General features: G+C 59.9%; 1 protein-coding gene across 1 annotated transcript in view; it reads right to left on the bottom strand.

Annotated features, from left to right (window-relative positions):
• Window positions 1-269: 269 nt before the first annotated feature.
• PRKAR1B (protein kinase cAMP-dependent type I regulatory subunit beta) overlaps window positions 270-25,359 on the bottom strand; it is a 65,146-nt gene continuing 40,056 nt past the window's right edge. The window contains exons 7-10 of the mRNA XM_080830555.1: window positions 21,058-21,118; window positions 15,735-15,856; window positions 1,851-1,932; window positions 270-1,509 (exon numbers count right to left, since the gene is read on the bottom strand). Coding sequence (XP_080686681.1) covers window positions 1,337-1,509; window positions 1,851-1,932; window positions 15,735-15,856; window positions 21,058-21,118 — 438 coding nt within the window. The 3' untranslated portion in view covers window positions 270-1,336. The remainder of the gene's footprint in view (window positions 1,510-1,850; window positions 1,933-15,734; window positions 15,857-21,057; window positions 21,119-25,359) is intronic.

The following is a 25,359-nucleotide window of genomic DNA, read 5'->3' as shown; positions in this document are numbered from 1 at the left end:
ACCCCACGCACACGAGGACCCGGCGTCGTCAGACTCACAGACACATAGAACAGACAGTGAGGCCGGGGCTGGGGGAGCGGGTGGGGATCCGTGCGTCACGGGGACAGGTCTCCATGTGTGGGAATGGAACGTTCTGGAGCTGGACTGGGGTGGGGGGACAGTGCCCCTGAACTGGATGCTGAGAAATGGTTAAAGTGGTCAGTTTTAGGTCATGTGTATTTTACCACAATAGAAAAACAAAAAGAAAACGCTCCTCTGTGAGGGATTTCAGACCAAGAGGCCGGGTCGAGAGGGGAGAGTTCATTGCACATTTAATACGACATGCAGCATTCAGAACATCGCGACGAGTCGGGCAGGCTCACGCGTCACAGAAACTCTGCGGGCAGGGGCAGGGCTGGCGGGGGCCCCCCGGACGTGCACAGGAGAGCAAAACCGGGGGAACTGCGCCATGTGGTTCTTGGCTCCGGGAGGCTCTGCGCCGCCCCCAGGCCTCTCTCGCTCACATCTAGGGGGGCGCTGAATGGATCTGGCCTTGGGACTGTGGGGCCTGGGGCTGTTTGCTCCTCTTCCTGCTACAGGAGGGTGGGGCTTCGTCTGCACATGTCTCCTGGGCAAGGGCAGAGTCCAGTGGGGCATTGCCAGGCATCTCAGAAGGGGCCCCTGGCTCTCACGTTATCTAGCACGTGTCTACAAGACCCTTCCCCTCTCTCGGAAGGTCGCCAAGAAGCTGTCTTACAAACAAGCTGCAGAGCAGACGTCATCCCGACCCCCTGGCCCCGGGAGAACAGTGCTCCTCAAATGGTGGGGCGTCCCCAGCTCCTCACATGCCAGGCCACCCCAGGGGCACCGCCCAGGGGAGACGAGGGCACGCGCCACTCGACCATGTCCTCTGCTAAGGGTTCCTGTCAGCCTGGGTCACCAGAGGCTCTCATGCCTGGGGCCTTCTGTCCCTCACACTGACTTCCCCAGAAGCTGGGGGTCCCTCCAGGACACCCCCCAAAGGTCACCGCACCACCCTCAGGACTGGAGCCCTGATCACATGACCTTCAGCCCACCTGGGCCAGCCTGGACTCTCATTTGGCCCTTTGGCCACCCGGGGGCAGGCTGGTCAGAGAAGACACACAGGGAGGGACATGGGGAGGGGCCGCTGGCATCGCCTCGGCCCAGGGGTCCCTGGGGACCTTGTTTTTGAAGTGCACAGGGTGACTGTTTTTTTCCAAACAAAAGCCTGGAGGGAGGGGTGGCCCCACGCGGCCGGGTGCCCGCCCCCCTCCACGGCCCGTGGACATAGATGAGCTCGCCAGCGCACAGAAGCTGGGCAGCGGGGCCGCGGGGCTCAGACGGTGAGGGAGATGAAGCTGTTGTAGCGCTGGATGTTCCTCTTGAGGATCTCGGAGCAGGGACCCAGCACACGCTCAAAGCGGGGCCGGTCCAACTTGACACACTTGAGGGGCCCCCGGGCCACCACGGTGGCCGCCCGGGGCCGGTTCAGCAGCAGCGCGATCTCTCCTGGGGAGCAAGAGGGTGGTCAGGAGCCCGGCCCCCAGGGCTGCCCGCACTGCTCAGTTCCACTGGATTCCAGCAAGCTCGTCCCGGGGAGCACTGGGTGTGCTGACACCCACACGCAGCTCCCCATCCAACTGCCGCGACCCCGACCCCGCAGGGACTTGGGGAGCTAGGGGTTCGAGGTCATGCCCTCCCAGGGGCAGCTGCGTCCAGGACACATCCGTCGAGGGCATCCCAGCCTGCCCCCCGCATGCCCCCCACGGCTCTCCACCTCAACACCCTTCCAGGGACCCCCCCCCAACCATGAGACTCGCACCCTGTGAGGGCGGGGACTCCAGACTCACCAAAGTAGTCGGAAGGCCCCAGGCGCCCCACCTCCACGTACTCCTCGTTGGGGGACCGGCGCTGGAGGACGGAGGCCGTGCCCTGCAGACGCCAAGGGGATACATGAGGATCAGTGGCTGGAGTGGGCATGGGCGGGGGAGGGGAGGATGGCTTGAAGTCAGCCGGGGGGGGGGTGATCACACCCAGTGGGGGTGCCACAGGTGGGGGGGGTCACATGTAAAGAAGTCAGAGGTGAGGAGGTCACAAGCAGGGCCCACAGGTGAAAGGTCACCCAGCAAGGGGACATGCCCAAATTTCCCTCCTGCCAGCTTCCACCCATGTGCCCTCCTTTCTGAGGTGAATTCAGGGTTCTCCTCCTTGGGGACAGAAGGGTGTGGGGTCGTAACGATGCTGGGGTCTGGCCAAGGGCATGAGGCTGCCAAAGGCCATGCAGTGGGGAGGATCTTGGAGCTGACCTTGGGCTAGCTCTCAAGGACATGGCACTCTTGCAGGATGGACGTGGCCTTGGGTCCTGCTCCCTGTGAGCAGAATGGCTCCCTCCTGACCCCCAAACGGGGGTGTTTGCAGACGCTGCCAGCTCAATGACTAATGCAGGCCTGGGTGGCCAGCACGAGGCAGTCGAAGTCTCCCACTCGGCGGGCTGACAGCCTCACACCGGGGCAGGGATGGGTGGAAGCTCTGGTGCTGGGCGGCTCTGACCCCAGGGACCCCTCGCCTGCCAAGCCCTCGGGCTGGGCCCTTGTTTAGGGGAACTGAACACCAGCCTCATCCACACTGTCTTGTTGTACACCTGCCAGTAGGCTGGCCCCACTGTGGAGACTGAAAGGGAGGCTTTAAAAACGGCCTAGAGCACCCAGTCAGGGCTCAACACCGACCCTGCAAAGGGGTGTCAACCAACACACAGTGTCCCTCCTGCAGCCTCCCTGCGGGGGGGGAGGCCACCTGCTTCTTCAGGGCGGCCAAGGGGACTGGCCCGGGAGGACGTGGGCCCCTGCGCCCCCCACTGCCCTCTGTCACTAGGATGTGCCCACAGCTCTGCAGCCCAGCTCCCCAATGCCCTTGCCGCACGGACAAACGTGATCTTTCTCCAAGGTGGGCTCAGTTCTCCGGCTCACCATCTCTGGCCTCGCTGTGTGTGGGTTAATGAGTAACCCCTGCCTCTCCATGGTCTGGAGGGAAACGCCGCGGTCAAAAGACCCTGCCAGTGCAGCCGAGCCTGGAATCTCCGAGCACCTATCGGCAACCCCTCTGGCTGGATTCCCCACACCGGGGCCACTCAGCTCGTGCGTGTCTAGGGTGTTTATGAAGCTAGCTGATGGATGGCGCCAGACGTCTGAACAGCCGGGCGACGCCGCCACCCCCCAGGAGCTGTGCCTGGCAGGGGGCCTGGAGAACATGGGCCCCCTCCCCAAGCCCTGGGGAGGAACGGAGTCCTGGGCCCCCGGCCCACGCTGCGGGCGATGGCTGAGGGTGACATGCGGCTCTGATGTCATCAGTCTCGGTCTTCCTGCAGCGGGACGTGGGACAGGTCACCCGAACCCCGCATGTGGTTGCTGTGCCCGGGGCCACTGGGACGGGCATTATTTGTCTCGATACCCCACTGTGCCGACCTAATTCTCTTTCACACTGACGTTCTTTAACTTGTGATGCACGTAATCTACATGTCTTTCATTCCCGTTTTAGACAACTTTGCACTTTACAATCGGATTGTTTTCTTCTTCCAAAACCGCAGGCATGGAACTGGAGGCCTCCGGTTTGCAGAATTACTCTGGGACACTCCAGGCCTACAGCTTCCTTCAGAGGCTTTGAAGCCCCCAGTGTCAGCAAAGCCGAGCAGAGGGGCCTGAGGGCTACTGGGGTCACCTGTCAGGCCTCAGAACCACAAGATGTGGCAAGGCCTGGGGGCTGGCTGATTCAGCCACCCAAACGTGGGTCAGGGACCTGGGCTCATTCCCACCTCCTGCTCTGGTGACCTCGGTCCCTCCTGGTGGCACAGCCGCTGCCACAGTTGGTGGGAGTCACCAAATGTCTTCCCCTGCCATCAGCAGGCAGAGAACCCACTTTTTCCTCCTACAGCTCTCCTATCAGCGGGAAACCTAGAAGCTTCTAGCAACCTCTCCTCATGCTGCATTGACCCAACCAGGTCAGACGCTCATGGAACTGCTGAAGAGATGGTGGACACCAACAGGGAGGGGCTGGGGATCCTGGTTGGGTTCACAGGGAGGAGCAGGTATGGGCTCCGTGGGGGACAGCTCAGGTCGACCACGCTGACGTTCACCTGAGCCCACCAACACCCATGCGATGGGTCCTACGTCCTTTCTGGTGGTGCACAGAGACAAGGCAGGCCGTGACCTCCGACACAGGGGAGCACACACACCCTGTCTGCAGGCCCTCAGAGGACGTGTGTGCTCCTGCACGCAGGTGTCCCTGTCCTAGCCAGACGGTCACGAGACTTTGCGAAAAGAAAGCGCCCACAGGGAGAGCCCTCAGCAAACACAGGGTAGGGAATAGCCCTGTCGGTTGTGGGCCGCAGCCCCAGGCCTCCTTCGTGGGGATCGTGACCACGTGACCCTGTTCTCACAGACAGAGTCTGTTTGTGTGGCTGTGACGCAAGCCGCCAGCCACGTGGGAGGGCCACGTGGAACAGCTTCCTGGCCCGGGACACATGCTCAACAGAAGACGCCGATCTGTTTTGGGGCCCCCGACCCAGCAGTACCGACTCCCTGAGCCCAACACCATCCCCCAGTGCCCTGGCAGGACTGTCGAGGACCGCTGTCTGCCCAGCACAGGTCCAACCCTGAAGGGCGCAGACCTCCACCCAGCAGAGCGCCATTCCCACGGCACCACACACCCCGGGTCCTGGAAATAACCCTCCAGTCCGAGCTGCACTTCCCAGCCTGCCGTGAAGGCAGCAGAGACACCCTCGTGGGACCGTGAGCTGGAACGTTCTGGGCTGGAAAAACATGCTTGCCAAAACTCCGGATCATATTCCTCAAACTTCTCACTCAGTGATTCTAACCCTGGTCTGAAAATAAACCAGGTCACACGGAACGCGGCCTGGGAGGACGTAGGAGCAGCGAGAGCACCGGTGTCCAGGGGCGGGGACCGTAAATGACCCGTTTCTTTCAGCATCTGTTTGAGGTTTTTTTTTTTTTTTTTTTTAAGATTTTATTTATTTATTTGACAGACAGAGATCACAAGTAGAAAGAGAGGCAGACAAAGAGAAAGAGGAGAAAGCAGGCTCCCCGCGGAGCAGAGAGCCTGATGCGGGGCTCGATCCCAGGACCCCGGGATCATGACCTGAGCCGAAGGCAGAGGCTTTAACCCACTGAGCCACCCAGGCTTCCCATCTGTTTGAGTTTTAAACATCTCCTATGAAAGCAAAACCCTAACCATCACTTTGGTTTTCTACAACAGGCAGGCAGGGACGACTTCTGAGACAGACCCAGCAGAGGTGGCGGCAATGACTGGAGGGCCCGGCAGGAAGCCCGAGGCTTTGGGCCAAGAGGCCCCCTGACCAGTCCTGCGGGGGGGCGGGCCCTTGGGGTGCACACCTGGCCCCAGGCCTGGGCTCCGGACCCGTGCTGTGTGTGCAGCAGGCCCCCTTGCTACACCCCCTTTATTCGTTCTCCAGGGTGTGCCTTCCCACAGCCCTACCCACCACCCCCCCGGCCTCTTAGAGCCCCAGCCTGGTGGGATGCTAGGTGTGGCCAAGTCTAGTGGGAGCTGGGGGCTGGGGGCAGACACCCCAGTGCCTGCTGGACCTCGACAGCCCCCTGTCCAGGCTCAGGAGGGACGGTGTCCTTCAGACCCCACATGTACCCCTGAGTGACTGAGCGCCGGCTCTGAGGCTCCTCCTGCATTGGCCGTGTGGGCAGTGTTGGATTTCTAACGGAGTAATCGTCCCGGCAGACGTTAGTGTGTCCCGGTGTCGGGCCCATCGAGGGTCTCCTCTATCTGTTCTGGGGATCTGGACCCTTATCGCTGCCCAAGCACAAGTCCGCCTCTTGGCGGTGTGGTCAAAACACTCGGCGGACGGCTTCACATGCACGCGGCTAACCGCGTGGGGCGCACACTGGCCTGCACTCCTGCTGGTGTCCAGTGGATTCTCCGTGAGGCAGGGGCCAGGCCAAGGGAAGATGGCACAGGCACGTGGGCCCCAGGGCCGGGGCTCCAAGAAGGGGATGGGGAACACCAGAGCGGGGGGCACCACAGGCCCTGCGTAGGGAGGGTTCCTTCTCCAAACCGGGAATGGTCTCATCCCCTCTGAAGCCAGGCAGCACCCGTGACAAGCTCAGGAAAGTGTCTGGCGACCCATGCTCCAGTGGGCAGGGGCGATGTCTAGGAGACAAGCAGGTGGCCCCACCACACGTGTCCTTGAGCGGAAGGACGGAGGGGTGTGCGGGTCACATGGCACGGCTCCGTCCCTCCAGGCTCTGCTACCAATGCCCAGTTCTTCCCTGCCACACAAGCGCCCATGGCTTCTGCAGGCCAGAGGCTGGAGATAAGCAGGAGCTTGCCGACTCAGCGGTGTTCCAGTGAGATCTCTGGGAGGCCTGGGTGAGGCTGGGCTTGGGGGAGCCGACGGCTTCCAGTGACTCAACCCTTAGACCCAAAGGAGGGTAGGTGACGGTGGGCACAGCTGGGCTGGCAGCCACCCCCTGTGCTCCCAGGACACGGCTGCCTTGGCCTGCAGACCTGGGCCAAAGGCCCCCCAGCCCAGCCCAAGGCCATGCACGGCACCCCCTCCTTTGAGAGAGACTAACACATGTAGGACAGGTCAGGAAGGTCAGGAGCGTGGTGCCACCCGAGCAGCTGAGAGAGAAGGTGAATTAAGAGGTTTCTCTCTTGCCTGATCACTGCTCCCCGTGGGAAGCTCTAGTGGGACCAGAAGGACGATGAGGCAACAGGGGGTGGGTTTTTGGGGCCTGGAGTCACAGGGCAGGCCTGGGCCAGTCCTGGCACCAAGAAGCTGTGACTTCTACCCTGGCTGTCTGGGGAGCTGTGAGCTTAGTCTCTGCTTCTCCTGGCCTCAGGTTCCCCCCAGGCCCTGGCCAGGATCCACGGAAGCATGGGTATGAGCATCACTGGGAGGCTCCTGGTATTCTCTGCACTGAGAGGATAACAGTCACTACCTCGAGGACTCGTAGGATCAGTGGGACACAGAGTGAGCTCAGGAAGCATTGGCAGACTCTGTCAGGACCAGCACCGGGAGCAGACCGAGCACAGAGCTGGTTGGACAGACTCCTGTGGTCCATGAGAGAGTGTCAGCCCGCCTTCTAAAGGAAGGAACAACCCCTGCCCCCACGGGGACGAGCCCCAAGAACACTAGCCAGACACAGAAGGACACTCATGGAGACCCCACACACACAAGGACCCAGAGTCGTCAGAGAGCAGATGGCGGGGCTGGCGGAGTGGGTGGAGGTCCGTGCATCATAGGGACAGGGTCTCCATGGGGGGGGATGGAATGTTCTGGAGCCGGATGGGGGAGGGAACGGTGACCCTGAACTGGACGCTGAGAAGTAGCCACAATGGCAAGTCCTATACTGTGTGCGTTTTACCACAATTCAGAGAAATGGAGATCATTTCAAGGAGGGCCTGGCCCTGGGAATCCCCACTGGCCTCTGCCTGGACTTGGGCTCTCCTGTTTCTGCATGGTTGGGGTCATGCTCTGGGCACCCCACATGGCCCCCCATCCACGTCCACACTCTGTCTCAAGCGGCTCACGGGCAGGGGGCCTTGTGCTTATTACTGGAAAGCTGCCCACGGCTGCAGACAAGCACTCGGCTGTCACTCCAGAGGGACACACTGGGGACACTCATCTTTTGGCCCACTGCTGGCACCCCAACTTCTGGAGGCGGGGCCTGCAAGCCCTGAGTCCCTGGGGGGGCCCTGGTTCCAAGGTGGGGGACTCGACACCCCAAAACCTAACTCGTCCCGAACGGCACATCTGTAAGGTTTTAACTGTCTTCGTGGCAGTGGTGTGCATGCTGCTTGGCCCTCCTCCTGTGGGGCCAGGGACCCAGCGGGACCATGCAGGACCCTGTGGCCAGCATGCACATGGCCCGCGGCCCCATCTGGGAGCACTCACAGGCCTGTTGGCACATGCACGGGCAACAGACAAGATCTGGAATCGCAGGCCCCAGGATGCCTCTGGCCTTGGTGGGGGCACGCTCTCCATCTGGGGAAACACTCCCCAGACCCCTCGCATTTCATATGCCACCAGCAAACCCAGGAGGAACCCGTCAAGAGCAGGCGCTTGTCAGGAACGCCCACAAGCAGCTGTGGGCAGAGGCGGGGGAACGACGCCTTCCTGAAGACTCTTCCATGTCACTGGCCTTATTCCAGCAAATGACACTGTCGTCACACGATTTTTCAACTTTGGGGTTGTTTTCTTAGAAAAGGCTCTCATCTGAGGTCCAGCCTCGGCCACCAGCAAGGCGACTTGTACAGCCTGGAGTCTTCATCCACAAACAGTCTGGGGGCAGCCGGCACCAAGGCCCCAGGTCACAGGAACGTGCACTGAGTCCACCCTCCAGCCCATGTGCCAAGGTCATTCCGGAGCCCAGAGAGCCAGGCCCAGGTCCTGCCTGAGGGGTCAGCGGGATGTGTGGCTGTGCCCGGTCGGGAGGCCATTGGGCAACCAGGTGGAGACGTGTCAGAGCCCAGGAGCCCCTCAGGCCCCTGAAACCCCTCCAGGGGCCATCAGAGCCTCCCTGGATGGAGCCCCTGCTGGGGTCAGAGTGGCCCAGGCAGTCACCCCAGAGGGACATCCAGGTGCTGAGCGGGCGCCGGCATGGGCCCGTCAGATGCAGCCATCATGCTCCCTGGCATTTACCCGAAGGGCCCAGATGAAGACTTAGGTCCACAGAAAACCCACGCAGGGATGTCTACGCACTTCGTTGCAACCAGCAAGACGACCCCGAGCAGGGGACTGGCTCCCATGCTCCGTGCAGACCGTGGGCCGCGAATCTGCACGCTGATCACAGAGACCCACCCAAATGTCACACCGTGGGACCCCAAGGGCCAGGCGCTCTGGGGAAGCAGAGCTGTGTACACCAGCGGGGAGGGCCGGCCGCCGGGGCTTTGGGGCAGAGGGACAGACGGTGCCAGGGGACTTTCAGGGCCATGAACACCAGGTGACACCATGCAGTGACACCGGTCGTCACTCTCCAGACCCACAAAATGCACACCCACCCAGAGGGACCCAGACCAACTGTGGTCTCTGGGTGACAACAACACGTCCGCATGGGGCTGATTGTGACAGATACCCCGTCTGGGGGACACGGATCATGGGGCAGCCTTTTGGGGGAGCAGGGGATATGGGAAATCTCGGCTCTTTCCACTCAATTCTGCTGTGAACCTCAAACTGCCCTAAAAAATGAAGTCTTACAAGTCAGGGAGTAAGAACTTCTCTGAAAACTCTCTTGTCTCTCCTTCTGGGGATTGGGGCTAGCAGGCCAGCAAACACCTGTGACCTGAGGCCACCCCCACCAAGCCTGGGCGCTAAGAGAGGGCGCCAACCCAGGCCCCAGGTGCTCTGGAAACGGGCTTCCTCTAGTTCTGCCCAGAAAGAAAGCTGTGACCTTTGTGCTAGAGAAGTCTGGGCCAGTCGACCATCCTTCACCACTGACCTGCAGCCTCGGCCTGGACACACACCCTTCATCCATCTCCGTCTGGACCTCCGGCCCCCAGTCCCAACCTGCACACCTCACCATCCCAGTCGGTGGGGGTGTCCCTGCTACCGCCAGGCCCACCTGCTACCACCGCGGGTTACTGTGCTACCTCCAGGGACCCTGCTTTGTCCTGGGACCCAAGGCGAGTCTGTGCCAAGTCCGTGGGGCGATTTCGCTCCTCCCCAAATAAATATCTAGCTGCCAGCGGCTGCCGCCCACTCCCCAGCCAGCGCACAGTGAGGCACAGCACAGCCCGAGTCACAGACGACCCTAAGCAAAGAAGAACACACCCAGCAGGGCGTGGGGCGATCCCCTTCCTGCTCCCCAGGATCCTGGTGAATCTGCATGCCCACCAGAGAGGTCCACGTGTCTGAGCGGCAAGCGGGGCGAGGCACTGGCCAGAAGGCGGCCTGGGGAGCAATGGAGGTCCCATCGCTTCAGCACAGTGGACATTCACAAAATTAATTTGCTAAGAGGGCAGATAAGCCAAATCTGGAGTTTCCATGGTAACACCTCCCCGGTGACCAGCTGGTGCAGGACGGAGCGGGAAGCTCTCTGTCGGAATTTTATGGGAACCAGCCACCCTTATCGTCCCCCCCACTCCTTGCCCCAGCCCCGGTCTTGGCGGGGTCCTCGTGGGCATGCAAAGTGGGGCCACGTGGCCCAGCCCCGAGCCCCATCCACATCCTTGTCCGTTTTCCTGGAGCACAGGAGCCAGGAGGCAGGTCTTGGCGCAGACACTCTGTTCTCTCTCTGCCCGACACCCTCTCCCTGCGGAGGCTCCGGCCGGCCTCACCCCACGGGCTGCTGCAGGTCCCAGCCCCGGGAAGGCCCAGTCTCTTCTCCATGTCCATCGCCGGGTTTATAGGGCAAGGGTCTCACTCAACTGCTGGGAACGTTTCCCTAGAGCTCTGGGGATCCAGTGTCCAGGGGATTCAGACACAGCCAGTGTTTGCAGGGCTGGGAGACAGGAAGGCCGCCTCTCCCGGGGGGGCCTGCCCCGCAGAGACACCACCCCACCCCGGGCTCAGCTGAGGCCAGGGGTCCTGAAGCCCCACTCAGCCTTCCACACTGGGCTCCCACCCGCGGGCAGGTGTTCATGACTAAGTGTCTGTGGGGGCCACTGCCCACACCTGTGCAGGACGGGGGGGTCTCTGCCAGGCTCGGCCACACCTGGGGGGATCCGCGCCGCGGGGAGGACACACACAAGGAAGCAAACTCGAGGGCCTTCTGCCAAACAGAGCAGACACTCAGCCAGGTAACGGCATGAGGAGACAAGGAGCCTGGCCCCCCTTGTTGCTCTGACGCAACTAGGATGGGCAGCACCAAGCCAGCCAGTCCGCCGAAGCCCCAGCCTGGGTCCCGTAGCCCCCATTCCTCACAACAAGTACATCAGCAGGCACCCAGTGCCCAGACCTGGGCCTCAGGGCCCTACGGACCCACCTACACAAAGACCAGACTGTTCTGGAAAAGCCTAGAAGCAGGGGCATCAGAAAGGCGTTCTGCAGAGAAACTCCCAGTGGGATGTGTATGTGGATAGAGGTTCACCTTACGGAATTCGCTTGCATGACAGCGGGGACCGCAAGTTCAAAATCTGCATGGCCAGCGGCTGGCAGGGAGTGTCTCTTCTTGGGGGGGCCCTCTGTTTTCTTTCTCTTAAGAAAAGCCTTCAACTGATCAGATGAGGCCCACCCACACCATGGAAGACCCTTCATCCAGCATCAGCTGATGTCACTGTTAATCCCATCTGAACCTCCGCAACAACATCTAGAGTGGTGTTGAGCAAACATCTGACATCTGGGGACCATGGCTTGGCCAAACTGACCCACAGAACTCTCACGGCAGGGACCTGCAGGGCCTAGGCCCCTTTCCTGCCATCTCCATGGGGCAGGGGGTCACACCGGGAGGAACTGGGTATTAGCGCGTTACAACATGCACGTGTGCCATTAGCATAAGGAAAAGAAGACAATTCAAACCAGAGAGATCACGCACCTGGACGCTTCCTGCCAAGTCTCCCAGAAGAACACAGGCCGTCCTCGCTGCATGTCCCGTGTGTGGCGTGGGAGGTCTCTGCTCCCACGGAATCATCTGCCACCGAATGCCCACCGGGGTCCCCAAAACTATCTAACCAAGGGCACAGCGTCTAAAGCAAAAGTGCTCGCTCTACAAACCCACAACCAGCACTACCTTCTCCTGCTTTGTTCTAGAACGTTCTTGATCGACTCCTGGGCATCTAAACCAGGGACCACCCAGGCAACCTCCCGAGGCCGTGGCGACACCCCCAGGGGACAGGCGTCCTCCAGCCCCACCTGCAACCCCCCCAGGAGCTCACAGGGCGCCAGCGGGGGAGCGGGGCTGGCGGGCCTGACCCGTGTGCCTGGCAGGTGTGGCCACAGGGCTGCTTCTGGCCGTGCAGCAAACCACAGCGAGCCTCTGATGCCTGCAAACCCTGGGGTCCCGTGTGACCTACCCGACCCGGCTGATCACAGGAAAAGGAAAAAAATCCAAGTTGCCAAGGAGACTACTTCAAATACATTTCTGGGAGCGTCGGGTTACATTCCAGAGCCGCACACCTGCATTGGTGTGCGCGAGCTCCCACGCCCGTCCATGGGGAGGACCCAGTCCCTGGACGGAGCCGGGGCGGCCCCCGTCACCCCACCGCTCCCCTGGCTGCGCACTGTCCCCTGACTTGCCCCCTCAGAGGTGGCTGCCGACGCCGCTGGGGGATGAGCAGTAGGGATGCCTGCGGAGCAGACGCGACCCCGGGAAGGACCTCCCCAGCATCCCCTGCAGCCAGCGAAGGGAGAAGAAACACACGTGTGGATGCAGGGAGCGGCACTCACTGTTCTCCGTGCCGTTGATGAGACCGAGGCGTGCTGCGACCCTCTGCTGCGCCCACACACACATATCCACGCACACCCACGCACCCACGCAACGCACCCACGCACATACACGCACACATACCCACGTACACGCACACACACCACATACACGTACCCACGCGCACACGTACCCACGAACACACATGCACATGTATGCACACGCAAGACACGTACCCACATGCATGCACACATATCCATGAACACGCCCGCACATGTACCCACGCACACGCCTGCACACGTACCCAAGTACATGCACACACGCAGCGGACACCCGGAACGCGGGAGCAAGGAGCAAGACCCGGCCAGCAGGGTGCGCGGCTGACACCGGCGGGCAGTGCGGCCTTGGCTGTGTCCCCCCAGGAAGCATCGCTGAGCTCTGACCAGACCTCCCTGGCAGGGAACGGACACTCACATAACACATCCTGGACCCGGAAATCGCCCACTCGCATCATCAGGAGGAACACACTGGGTAACGGCTCCCTTCCCTGGAGTCTTGCCAGGGCACTTTGCCGATCGGTGCCTCTCACACATGCTTCACGCCATGGTCTTGGACCCGGTTGGGCGGCGGCCTCGGTCCAGAGCAAACAATGGACAATTGTTGGGGCTGATGGGTGTGACTCCCGTGGATTGGAGACCACAAGCACCGAGGCCACCAACGTCGAAGCCTGCAGGGCATGCCGAGCAGGCTCGAGAGCCTGGTGGGGACTGAGGCTAACGTGGCCCTTTGCCACCCCCAGGGGCCCACCCCTCAGGTCTGCTGATCCCAGCTAGATAGGGATGCGGGTCCAAGGTGGTCTTTTTAAAGAGAAGACATCCAGATTGTTATGGGAAATATCTTGATTTTTAAATACTGACAATTAACTCAAATGTTTAAAAAAACCCACTGTACAGGCCAATACAAACGCGTCTCTGGGCCAAATCAGCCCCGTGAGCACAAGCTTCTTATTAATGTAGTTAAACCTAGAGCAGGAAAGGATTTGTGCTTTTCTGCTGGTGTCACGCCCTCCCCTTGGCCCCAGTCATCTAAGCCGGCCCAGGGTGGCCCCACGCGGGGATCGTCGTGGTGACAACTGAGGACGACAGGCAGCTCTGGGGCTCAATGACTTATAGCCGCTGTCTGTCCCCTCCCGCCGGCCTGGGGCCTGGCTGGGCGCCCTCCCTCGGGGGTCTCTGCTGATGCAGGCAAGGGGCAGCTGGGGCTGCTTGTGTGGAGACGCAGTGGGCTGGATGTCCAAGGGGGGCCCCACTGACAAGCCGAAGCCTGAGGCATCTCAGAGCATAGCCACTGGCACCAGGAAGGAGAGCCCCAAGGACGAGGGTCAGAGAGCCCCACACGACCAGCCTGGGTGCCCCACGCAAGGGCTGGCATGTCCCAGGCGTCCAGCACGTTGCCAAGGCCCTCCCATGAGTCAGACCCCACCTGCCCAGGAGGGCAGCGAGGACCCTGCAGTCGGTGACATTATAATGCAGATTTGGGGAACGGGGTGACCAGAGGGACCCTCTCCGCCTCCACATGAGACTCATGTTCTTAACCGCAAAGTGCCAGGCTCACACAGACCCAGACACGGTGTCACATCCGAGGCCACAGGTAAGAGGTCAGATGGTCTGGGGCATGTGGCCAAGGGGTGGCACCCTATCCCCACCCCGCCCCTCTGTCCAATGGTAGCCACAGCTGCTTTGGAAGGATGAGCTTTCTCGTCCTTTCAGAGGCCCCAGCTCCCCTCCTGGATGTGCAAGAGGACTACACAGGATACAAACGGGGGCGCCCACCCAACCCTGCAGCAGAAGTCTTGGGAACATCGCCTCTAGGAGCAAAGACGAGAGCCTGGCCGGCCTTCCACCCCGATGACGGGCTCCCAGTCAGGGTGGACCACATTCAGCCCGCATCCTGCCTGGGGTTTAGTCGTTCCTCCTTCCTTCCTTTTCCTTTTCAAGGAAATGTGTGGAGAGGGCCTCCCGCCCTCAGGACCTCGAGCCATGCCACTGAGAGTGCTTCCGCGCTGGGGACCCCTTTGGAGATGGTTACCTGGCTCTCAAGGAGCTCAGGCTCGAAGCAGCCTCCTTTGCTCGCACCCGTGTACGTGGGGCCCACCTGCCACCTGCAAGCGGGGTCTGTCCCAGGCCCAGAACTGGGATGGGGTAGGGGAGGTGACCAGGCCCCTGTGAGCATGCTCGCCATATGACCCAGCACCACCCTGAGGCCTCAGGTGCCCCTGCACACCCAGGTCTCCCCTTCCGCTCTTCTCCCACTAGACTTTACAACCTTCTGGAAATTTCCTGCCAGAAGGGGCAGACAGGCCATGGAGAGGAGAGACCCAGACATGGCCTCCTAGGAAGAGTTTTGCAGGAGCCCAGACTAGAGTCACACACACCAAATCTGTGTTGCATGTCTATGGGACCTTATCCGTGTCGCTCGTGCTTTATGGGCTGCGTGTCACCAAGCTCAGCTCCAAGCCTCACCGCCCACACCGGCAGCCTGGCGCACTTGCCTTCTCTTATTCTAACCTGAGAACATGGCTCACAGGCGCTGAGCTCTGTGTCCGAGACCCAGCAGGGATGGCCCACAGCCACGCTGGGCCCCCACGCTGCCACGCCAAGGGCTCCCCTTGTCCCAGCGGCAAAAGACACAGCTGAAGAATGTGCTTTAATGAGCGTGAACGTGAAATCCTTCCGCCCTCGAGCGCCACGGGAGGAGGAAGCCAGCCCAACAGACGGCAGCATTCCTCTGGGCCTGCGTCACCAGGGCTGCCCACACCGCGCGGCGGGCCCCCCATTCATTCCGGGCATCGCCGGCTGGGGGCTCGCGCTGGGGGTCTCAGCCCCGCCCCGCCCCGGGGACAGGCGGCCACAGCAGCTGCTCGCCCCTGTCAGCGCCGCGGATTACAGCCCCAGAGCCAGCTGTCGTGGGGCCTCGTCAGAGGGACTCATGTGTGTCCAGGCTGAGAACCCAGAACCATTTAAAAAAAAAAAACAACTAAGTTTTTTAATGAGATCATTATAGATTTGCACGGAGTTTTAAGCAACCACGTGGAAAGATTCCGCGTGCCCAGAACGTACACATGTCCCCCGACAACACGGAACTCTAGGTCTCAGCGTGGGTTCACGTTCCCCACCCCTACTGAGCCCACACGTGTGTTCAGTACTCTGTGGCCTCCTCACACGCCACCACACGTGTGGGCCTGGACCCAACGCCATTCTCTAAGAGACTTGAGGGCAAGAAGGCACGTCAGCGTGGGCCTGAGGTGGTGAGCGGGACAGAGGGCGCACGTGGGAGCGACAAGGGTGGGACGCCACGTCCCCTGCTGCCGGAGCCAGCGGCACTCACCTCCGTGATGATGAAGAAGTCATCCCCAGGCTCACCCTGGACCACGATCTTCTCTCCGTCCTCAAACTGCACGGGCTCCAGGGCGTCTGCCACGGTCAGGCGCTCCCATTTCTCCAGGGACTCTAGAGCAAGCGACAAGGAGACCGTCACCACAGCGTGCGCCCCTGCTCTGCCCCCTAGCTCTTCCCCAGGAAGCGCCGCGGGCCAGCCTCCGCTGGGACAGCAGTGAGTGAGACGGGGCGCGCGTCCGTGCTGGGAGAGCCTGGGCGTTTCACCGTGAGCTGTGCGGGAGGTACCCGGCTAGCGCTCCGTCCTCAGGGGGACAGGGTCTTGGATCGGGTGCATTGCAGTTTAGTCAGGCGGCGGGTGCAGGAAGTGGGGCCTGGGAATCCTGTGGGAAAATACTCCAGACGTAAGCTGCCTGTGTTCTGGCAAAAACACCATCACTGCTAAGCACGGGGCTACTACGCGGAGTAAAATATCTCAGAGCGGTTGGAGCGATTACCCGTCCAGAAGAAACACCATTCATCACGGTTCAACTGCAGGCGTACCCACGTTGCCGCACTGAGCACATCCCCCCTCCCATTATTTTAGGTCAAAACGCTTAATTCCAATGCCACACTCCTCTGTACAGCTCGCGGATTCTAGGTACCTTTCCGCCTCTCCCTGTGCTTTCCCACCCCATCACCCTCCATCCCCAGCCCTCGGGAAGGAAAAAGAGAAAAAACCCAATACGCTCCTTTGGAAGAAAACGATTCCCTGATTAACTATTTCTTTTTTGGCAGAAAAACCCTCCCTGGCCTGCACTTATCAGATGCTACTTAAGTAGGTCAGCGGCTAAAAATACAAAGCAAAGCATTTATTTTAGAACTGGGTTAGGAGCGGGATTTCTCCGCTGTGAGACGTCTGCCAGTACCGCGAATTGTAAAGGACCAGCTCCCGCCAGCCGCCGGCACAGGCAGGAAGTCAGGGAAGGTCTGCGCAGCCGGGACTGCTCAGGGACCCAAAGCTGGCGGCATGCGTCTGTGCTCACCAGGACACTGGCACGCCGGCCAACCCGAGGGCCACATAACCATGAGTCATGCCACCAGGGGGGAGTCCACTCCCGCTGTCCCATCAGCAGTTTCCTCCGTTCTATCTAAAACGGGTGATGCTCTGAGGTCTGGAAGTCGGGACGTGCGGCGCTGTGTCCCCCAATGGCCGGAGATCAGGAGACGCTGGCCTGGCTTTTCCACAGTACCCAGTCTCTGAGGCAACGCAGGACACACAAGCTCTGTGGGTGTTTTCACGGCACTTGGGGTCCGGAGTCTTAGGGTTCTGGGGCCGACCGGCCACCTTCCTGACCGCCCCTTTCCTGAGCGGGATCTCAACTCTGCACATGGTGTCCTGCTGGCAGCTGCGGCCCATGACCATGCCAGGCCCCAGACGTGGAGCCCCAGGGTGTCTTCCAGGCTCCCGTGTCCCCCAAACCTGCCAGGTTCCAAAACCATCACGGGTGGAGCCAGTGTCCATGCGCCAGAACCTCTAGGTCCCAAAGCATCACTGTCCCCTTCACGCTCCTTCCTGATGAGGGAGGGATGCGGGCTGAGGGCAGGCCTGCGCAGAGCAAGGCCTCCCAATGCTGGTGGCAGGCGCCTCTCCGGAGGATTCTCTGCAGCCAGGGTGACGGAGGGGCGAAGGGATTATTTTCCTTCGGGTGAGAATAATCGGGCCACTTCACCCGACGGCCACAGAGAAGCACTTGCTGGCAATCGATTCAGCAGAGGGAACAGAGCTTGTGGACGGGGCTGAGCAGAGCATGTGAGAGCATCCAGCAGCTGAGAAAAGGAGGTGGAAGGGGACCATGGGCCCCGGGGTCCTGGGTTCAGGGCTATCTCATGGGGCTACAGTACCCTTCATGCAGCCACTATGAAACCATGGGGACCAGCTCGTGCGGCAGCCAATTTTCGTTTCGCCGAGTATGACACCGACCACAGAGCCCAGCGTCCCTTCATAGGACACGTCCAGACCAAGCACCTGCAGGGACAGACTCACAGGCACAGGGCTTCCTTGGGGGGGCGGTGACGAGAAGGTTCTGGAACCATGGAGTGGTGATGGGCGCAGATGCCCTCAAGTTAGAAACAGCAGACACGGTGCCTGCCATGGGATGCATTTTCACCACCAGAGGAAGAGAAGAACCAGAACCTTCTCTCAGCATCTCACAGGGTCTCCGCGAGGACATGCGATCAACCTGCTGCAGGCGCCCTCCCTGCCAGGCCTGTTTTGGGTTGAATTACTCATATTCACTACAAAGAACTCAAGAAAAACAGCAAAGTGTAAAGAATGTGGAAAACTGCCAAGGGCCGCCCAGAAACGACGCGGCGATGACGTGCAGCCTGGCCGTGTCTCCAGGCCCAGACCCAGACAGAAGGATGGACAGAAAGACAAGCAGAAACGCTCCCAGAGACATGACCCACCGGCTGTGTCATCTTGTTCAATGTAAACTGTTAAACTCTCTATCATGCTTGAGTTCAACACAAGAAAAAGAAACCAAGAATAACGGAGTATTTTTTTTTTCAATGTAAGATATATTCTTTGCTAAAAGATTCCTCTAAGAAAGATGATAGAAAAAAACCAAACAGTCCTCGGGTCGAACTGTATGGAATGCCCAACTTTTAGGTCCAAAGGGGTAGAAAACGGGCCACTCTGGGGGCTCGCCTTGACAGTGGGCCCACTTGGCCTCCCTACGGGTTTTGGGCTGGGCTCCCCAACGCGGCCCATGAAGGTGTGAATGCACTGCAGGCCCCCACCCCAAACGGGGTCTTCTGAAACCTGCCTCGGGGGCAGGGGCGCTGGCCCTCCGTGGGCCCCTCAGGCCAGGCTGGGCACCTGTGCTCTGCCCCCACCGTCTCCAGGCAGCCTGTCCTTCCCCGTCCCCCGGGTTCCGGGGCGAGTCTTCATGGGGGTCCTGCCCCACCGTGGCTCTGCGGCTGTCTCACGCCGTCCCAGCACATCACCGACTCCATGCTCAATCTTGTCCACTTGTCTTCATTTGAAGAGAAAATGTCATCAAAACAGGTGTGAACGACATCACCAGCCCACAAGTCTCTCCTGAGTAAAATCCTATGACTATTTTGTCATAATGGCTTCAGATCTACTTGTTAAGGCTTTTAACTTGTTAAATCTTTTATTACTGAAGCACAGTCGACCTTCATGTCTGTTCCTTAGAGACGTGTCCCACACCACGGATGAAACCGCAGGCCCTTGGATGTCACGTTCAGGAGGACTCCGCTCCCTGTCGCGCGGCCAGGACTCTGCGCCCTTGCGAGGAACGCCCGAAGGCAAGGCCGTGGGGCTGTGGGCTCGTGACACGGGCTCTGCTCCCGTGGCCGTGGCTGACCTCCGAGGCTCTGGCTGGGACACATCTCCCAGCTCTGCCCTCCACACTGGCTCCCTGCATCCGTGTTCTGTTTCTGTGGACGAGCTCTCTTCCTAACTGGGTTCTGCTCTGTATGCCGCCGGCTCTGAGCTTTTCTCTGTACTTCTGGCTCCTGGGGCTGGTTTCTGCAGTGGCCGCGGCCTTTCCCTCCCCCTGCCCATGCTCGCCACAAGCTGGTGTGAGGGCTTTGTCCTGTCCTTCCCTCTGATCCTGTGCTGGAAAAGCTAGCGGCAAGCCCCCTTCTCGTCTCTGTGGTCTAGACAGCAGCAACCAGGCAGAGGCCAAGCCCAGCAGGGAGCCGGGGCTCCTCCAGGGCTGAGGGCCAGCCCGGGGTCCCCACCGGCTCATACCACGCAGGCAGGAAAATGGTCATGGGACTGGGACTGCCGCCCCAATCCTGTGCCCTCATCCCTGAGCGTCATCCCTGAGTGTCAGCCCTTCGCTTCTTTCCCTTCCTCAGTCCATCACGTTCTTGGGAAAGGAGGATACTCTTCATTCGGCATCTTTACCCAGCAGCCTGGCCTGGGGTTGCTGTTGAACGGTGGTCTCCAGCGGTTCCCAGAGGCTCAGCGCTCAGCGGCCCCTCACCTTCCCAAGCATGGCCCTTCCCATGGACCAGAGCCACCTCATCCAAAGTGCGAGTTGCCAGCCACATGTCACGGGCTGGACACGGGTAAGGAATATCAGCTTCGTGGCTGAAAGTTCCCCAGACAGGGCTGGTCTGCATCAGCCCATGATCGTCACACACGCTATGGCAACTTCAAAAACACTTAAACACTCTCGTCGGTGAGATGTTGTTGACACTCCTGAAAATCAACAGAAATGGAGCCATCGTGCTTATCAGACCCCAGGACAAGGGAGGGCAGAGATGCAGCAGGAGAAACCACATTGAGGAAAACACCAGAACAGGTCGGGGGATGAAGCTCAACATAGTGGGCCACATTTACTAAAGCACGAGATGGGTCTGTGGCTGAGAACTGACGGACACAGAGAAAGGGCTAGAGTGACGCTGGTGGCAGAGGGACAGAGGAGGAGCGCACGGGAGGAGACCACAGACACTTGAGGGAAGGATAACAGTGCCCTAGGGGATAACAGTGACCTAGGGGTGCATGTGTGTATGTGTGCAAGCGTACTGTGTGTGTATGTGCGAGCATGCATATGTGCAGTCATACCTATGTGTATGTGTGTATGTGTGCAAGCGTGTGAGCATGCCTGTGTGTGAGTGTGCATGCGTGCAGTCATACCTGTGTGTGCATGTGTGTTTGTGTGTGAACATGTGACTGTGCCTGTGTGTGTGAGTGCATTGTGTGGTCATACCTGTGTGCATATGTGTATGTGTGCGAGTGTGTGAGCATGCCTGTGTGTGTGCGTATGAGCGTGAGCATGCCTGTGTGCAGTCATACCTGTGTGCATGCATGTATATGTGTGAGCATGTGAGCCTGCCTGTGTATGCATGTGAATGTGCCTGCATTCGGTCATACCTGTGTGAGTGTGTGTGTGCGTGTGTGTGCATGTGTGTACCTGTGTGAGCATGTGAGTGTGCCTGTGTGTGAGTGTGCATGCATGCGGTCACACCTGTGTGTGCATGCATGTGTGTGTGCGGTCACACCTGTGTGTGCAAGCTTGTGAGCGTGCCTGTGTGCGTGTGAGCATGCCTGTGTGTGGTCATACCTGTGTGTGTGCATGCATGTGTGCAAGCGTGTGCGCGTGCCTGTGTGTGTGTGAGCGGTCATGCCTTGTGTGGGTGCATCCATGTGCGTGTCCCACGCTTCCACATCACCAAAGGCGCTGAACCTGCCAGGCATGCGGGAACGTGGAAGCGGCTGGGGCCGGCAGGCAGGACTCAGACGAGACGGAGGAGGCCGCGCGGCACAGAACATCGTAACCGGGGCCGGGGCCACTGACCCAGGATGGAGACCTTGCTGAGAAATTCCTCATACATCTTGCGCTTTCTCAGTGTGCTGCCCTGTTTGGAGAAACGAGAAGACAGAGAAGGTGGCTCTTCGTGCCTGAATCATTCTAGCATCTCCAAAGTTCCCCCAAATGACTCTCAGCTCTTGAAAGGAAGCCCTTTGAGGATCCCACGTCTCGGAAGCCCCTCAAAGACCCCAGTCTGCACCTCCCCTCTCATCCAAGCAGCTGCACCCCTCCCCCACCTGCCATGGGCCAGCTGCAGGGACCTCATCCAGCCTGGGCCAGTGACTGGCCCACAAAATGAGCAGTTGGCCGACCAGAGTCCTGCGCTTGGCTTTCCATGGGCTGAGGGCACGTGTCCCCAAGATAGGATGGAGAGAGCACTGTCTGAGCAGGCTCACAGCACCCCACCCCTCCCCCGGACACACATGTCTGGGGAGATGCTGGGGTAGGCTATAGAACCACGTGGTCATGCGCTCCTGAGGGGGCAGCCAGGAACGGCGCCTAACACCGGTCCCTGGGGAGAAAAGCCAACCAAACTCTGGATGAATAAGACAAATCCAGCGAAAAGGGCCCCATCAGCCTTTATGTTAATTAGAAATTAGAATCCACTCCAAAAATTAAAATCTGAATGTGAAGTAGAAAAAGGCACCCTCTTCTTCAAGCGTGAGTCCCAGTGAGCTGGTGGCCCAAGCAGACAAGGAGGAGGCCCAGCCTCCCAGCAGCCAGCGCCAGCCCAGCAGGAGAGAGCAATCTGGACTTCAGCCCCTCACCCTGCTGCCCAGGGCCTTTGCACAGTGTACACACTCTACAACTGGACATGGCAGCCCTGCCAATGAGCACTGATAAGTACCGCACGTTCAGAAAACAGGGATGTGCAGCCCACCAGCAGCTGTATCCATCGACGGGAGCTGGAAGGTCACCTGCGATGTGAAAAGGATGGAGAGTCCAACAACCACAGACTAGACACCTGATGTGGCAAAGTGTGGGAGGAAGGATGGTAACAGTGAAAAAGAGCTCCGGCCAGGGCAGTGGGGGAGGGGGGGTCCTCCAGATACTGGGGCCTGCCCAACCTTGTGAGAGAAGAGGCAGGCTCAGAGGGGCAAGTGACCACCTAGATGGGACCACAGGAGAAGGAATGAACCAAGACTGGGCTCTATATGCCCCAAAGCTTGGTGATGGTGGTGATGCTTATGGGGATGGTGATGATGGTGATGGAGATGGTGAGGATGATGGTGGTGATGATGGTGATGGTGAGGATGGTGGTGGTGATGATGGTGATGGTGGTGATGATGGTGAGGATGATGGTGATGATGGTGATGACAATGGGGATAATGACAGGGAGGATGGTGAGAATGATGGGGTGGATGGTGATGATGGTGGTGATGATGATGATGATGGGGAGGATGGTGAGGATAATGGTGGTAGCAGTGATGGTCCTTCCTGAGCACAGTGGAGGAGGGCTGACAGGAAGGATCAGCACATTCCCATTCTAACTCCAGATCACCCATAATCCACCCCCCCCAACTCTTGGTGCAGTCTCATCCTCTCTGGGCCTCAGTTTTCCCATCAGGAATATGGACATCAGCGCCATGTTCTTTGTATCTTTGACCTGGACCACTGCCCACCTTCCTCCAGACTCCCCACTGCTGCTTGGCTGTGTCATCCCCACCTCGGTCCAGCAGGCTCCTTGTCTGCTTCCCACTGGACTCCCAGCATTCACACACCCAGCAGGAGGCTCCCCTTGGACGCTCTGTGCTGGCGTGTGACTCCTGCTTCCCGGGTTTGGGGTGGCCTGAGGTTTTCATTTTTCAGGGAGTGGGCACCCCACACCTGACCCAGGACGGAGGGGCAGGGAGCCCACAGGCAGTGCTTCCCGACCCCCACCTTGCTCCCGATGGGAACACAGAGCCCGGCCCTGCTCAATGGCCTCACTGAGCTCCGTCCATCCTTCTACGCCACACAGAGCTGCAAAGAGAAGAGAAGGGATGTTCCAGGGAAGCTTCTGGCTCAGACGTCCTGGGATCCCTATCGCCTGAATGCACAGGTAGGGGCGCTCTCCCCGGAGACACTCCTGGCCAGTCCCCCTGCCCAGTCTCCCTCTTGGCAAGTCCCAGTTTGGTGCCAAGTGAATGCATGGTGGGTCCACTTTGCATGACGGATGCGTCCAGATCCGCCCAAACCCAGGACGGATGCAAACACGGGTGCTGTCCTGCGGGACACTCCCTTCTGGGTCGGCCAGCACTGTCATTTTCTTTGCCGAGACACAGACACTCTGCAGCCTCCCAGCACATTCATGGCTATTCTTAGCCCACTGGGATCCAGAATTAAGACAGAGGAAGTGCCGGCTGCCACCATGGTTTGGGAACTTCCCTGAATACAAGGCTGCAGCCACAAAAATCCCAAAGCCGAGAAGGACTTAGCACTGGGGAGAGTGAGAATCAATGGCTTATGCAACACAGGACCAGGTGCACGCAGGGGGGACCACGGGGCGGACAGACGGAGGCTGCTGGGCCCTTACGCAAACCTGCCCCTGCGGGTGGGAGGGAGGGGTTCAGGTGCCTCAGGGCGCCCCACCCACCGGGCTCACAGCCTCTCCTGGAGAAGACAGGACTTAGTGGGTTGAAGATGAAGAGGAGAGAGAGCTCAGCTCTCTCCTGCTGTATCCATGGCCCTAGAAGACCCCGTCACCGAGTGCGTGGATGACAGGGTCCTCATGCACACCAAATCTGATCGGTCACCCGCAAGACTGCACTGAATTCTCCCGGGGTGGGGTGGTGGGACCAGGGTAGGTGGGGCACCAATGTTCCCAAGAGAAGGAGCAGCCCAAGCAGGACCCCATCTGCAGGCTCCCGCCTGACTGCACCCCGGGGCTGTTTTAAACCATGTGTGGACTGTCCCCAGGCCTCCCCCAGAGCATCCCTGCATCACAGCCCCTCCCTGGAAGCTGCACTGTCCAGACAGGTCTTGGGGAGAGAGTCAAGTCCCAGAGAGCATGTGGGGGAAGCCAAAGGTCTCCCGGCACAGAGCTTGCCCCGGTCTCCTCCCTCTGGGCCTGTCAGCACCCTTCATGAGGTCCAGGCTCTGTGGGAGCTGGGTTTGAGCAGAAACCATCTGCAGGTGAGCCTAGGTGGCTGAGGAGTGAGGCTTCCCAAAGGCCAGGTGCTCAGCTCCAGTGGCCTCTGCCCGGCATCGGGGAAGGATGGAGAACCTGGACCGAGCTGGGATGTCCATGGACCAGTGTGGCTGGCCCAGGGCCATCTGGCTTCCTAGCTGCTCCCAGGGTAGGATGGTTTCCACCATCTCCAGGATAGCCCCCAATTGGCTGCAGGAGCTCCTTTGCTCAAACCCCTGCTGGGCTCCCCTGACACACTCAGGTGTGAGCCGAGGGCTCTGTGTGAGCTGTACCCGCCACGGGACCCCTGCATCCCCATCCACGGGGGTCTGCCTGCTGCTCCACGAGAATCCAAGCTCATGCCACAGGGCCTTTGCCCAGACACTCTTCTACTGGACATGCTGTTTCCTTGCTCAGAGGCCTCTGCTCCAACCCCACCTTACCCCAGGAGAAGTTCTTCTGGGCCTTTCTATAAAACAGCAGCCCCTCCCCACTTCATAGTCCCCTCACCCCCTTCTCTGCTGTAATTTCCTCCATGGAACTGCGGCCACCTGAGCTATGTGTTTGTTCCCTGACTCCTCTGCTAACATGCTGGCTTCCCAAGGGCGGGTGCTGCCTCCATGAGGCTCCCTGATGCATCTCAGCACTGAGAACGGTGCCCGGCAGGTGGTGCATGAGGGAGGAGTCCTGAGTGGGCACGGGAAGAGCCTGCCTCCTTCCCTGGGGAGGACCTCTCCATCCACAGCTCACCATGCCCCTGACCACCTGCACAGCCAAGAGTGGATGTGGCCAAATGGGAGAGAAAACCTAAAAAGACAGGGGCAAAAATACCGAGGGGTTGCCCCTGCATGAAGACATCTGGGGCCAGGCAGGCTGGCCCCGCTCTGCTGCGGCCCCAGACAGCCAGGCTCCCGGCATCTCTTGGCTCCACCACCTTGAAGAATGGGGTCCAGCCTCAGAGTCACCTCATGGTCCAGAAGAGAAGCTGGAGCTCCAGCCATCATAACCTCATTCCAGACAGCGCAAAGCAGATAGGGAGGGCAAGGTGGCTCCCCAGCTGCCTGCCTACCTCGTAAGAAGTTTCCAGACTCCATCCCACATTTTTCACCCACCCTGTCAGCCCTAAGCTATCCCCCCACTTGGACAAAGCCAGCATTCCCATGACAGGACTGGCTGTG

This window comes from Martes martes (assembly GCF_963455335.1).
Source record: "Martes martes genome assembly, chromosome: 18".
NCBI lineage: Eukaryota > Metazoa > Chordata > Mammalia > Carnivora > Mustelidae > Martes > Martes martes.
Note: the sequence above shows the minus strand (reverse complement) of the source record. Positions and strands in the feature narration are given on the sequence as shown.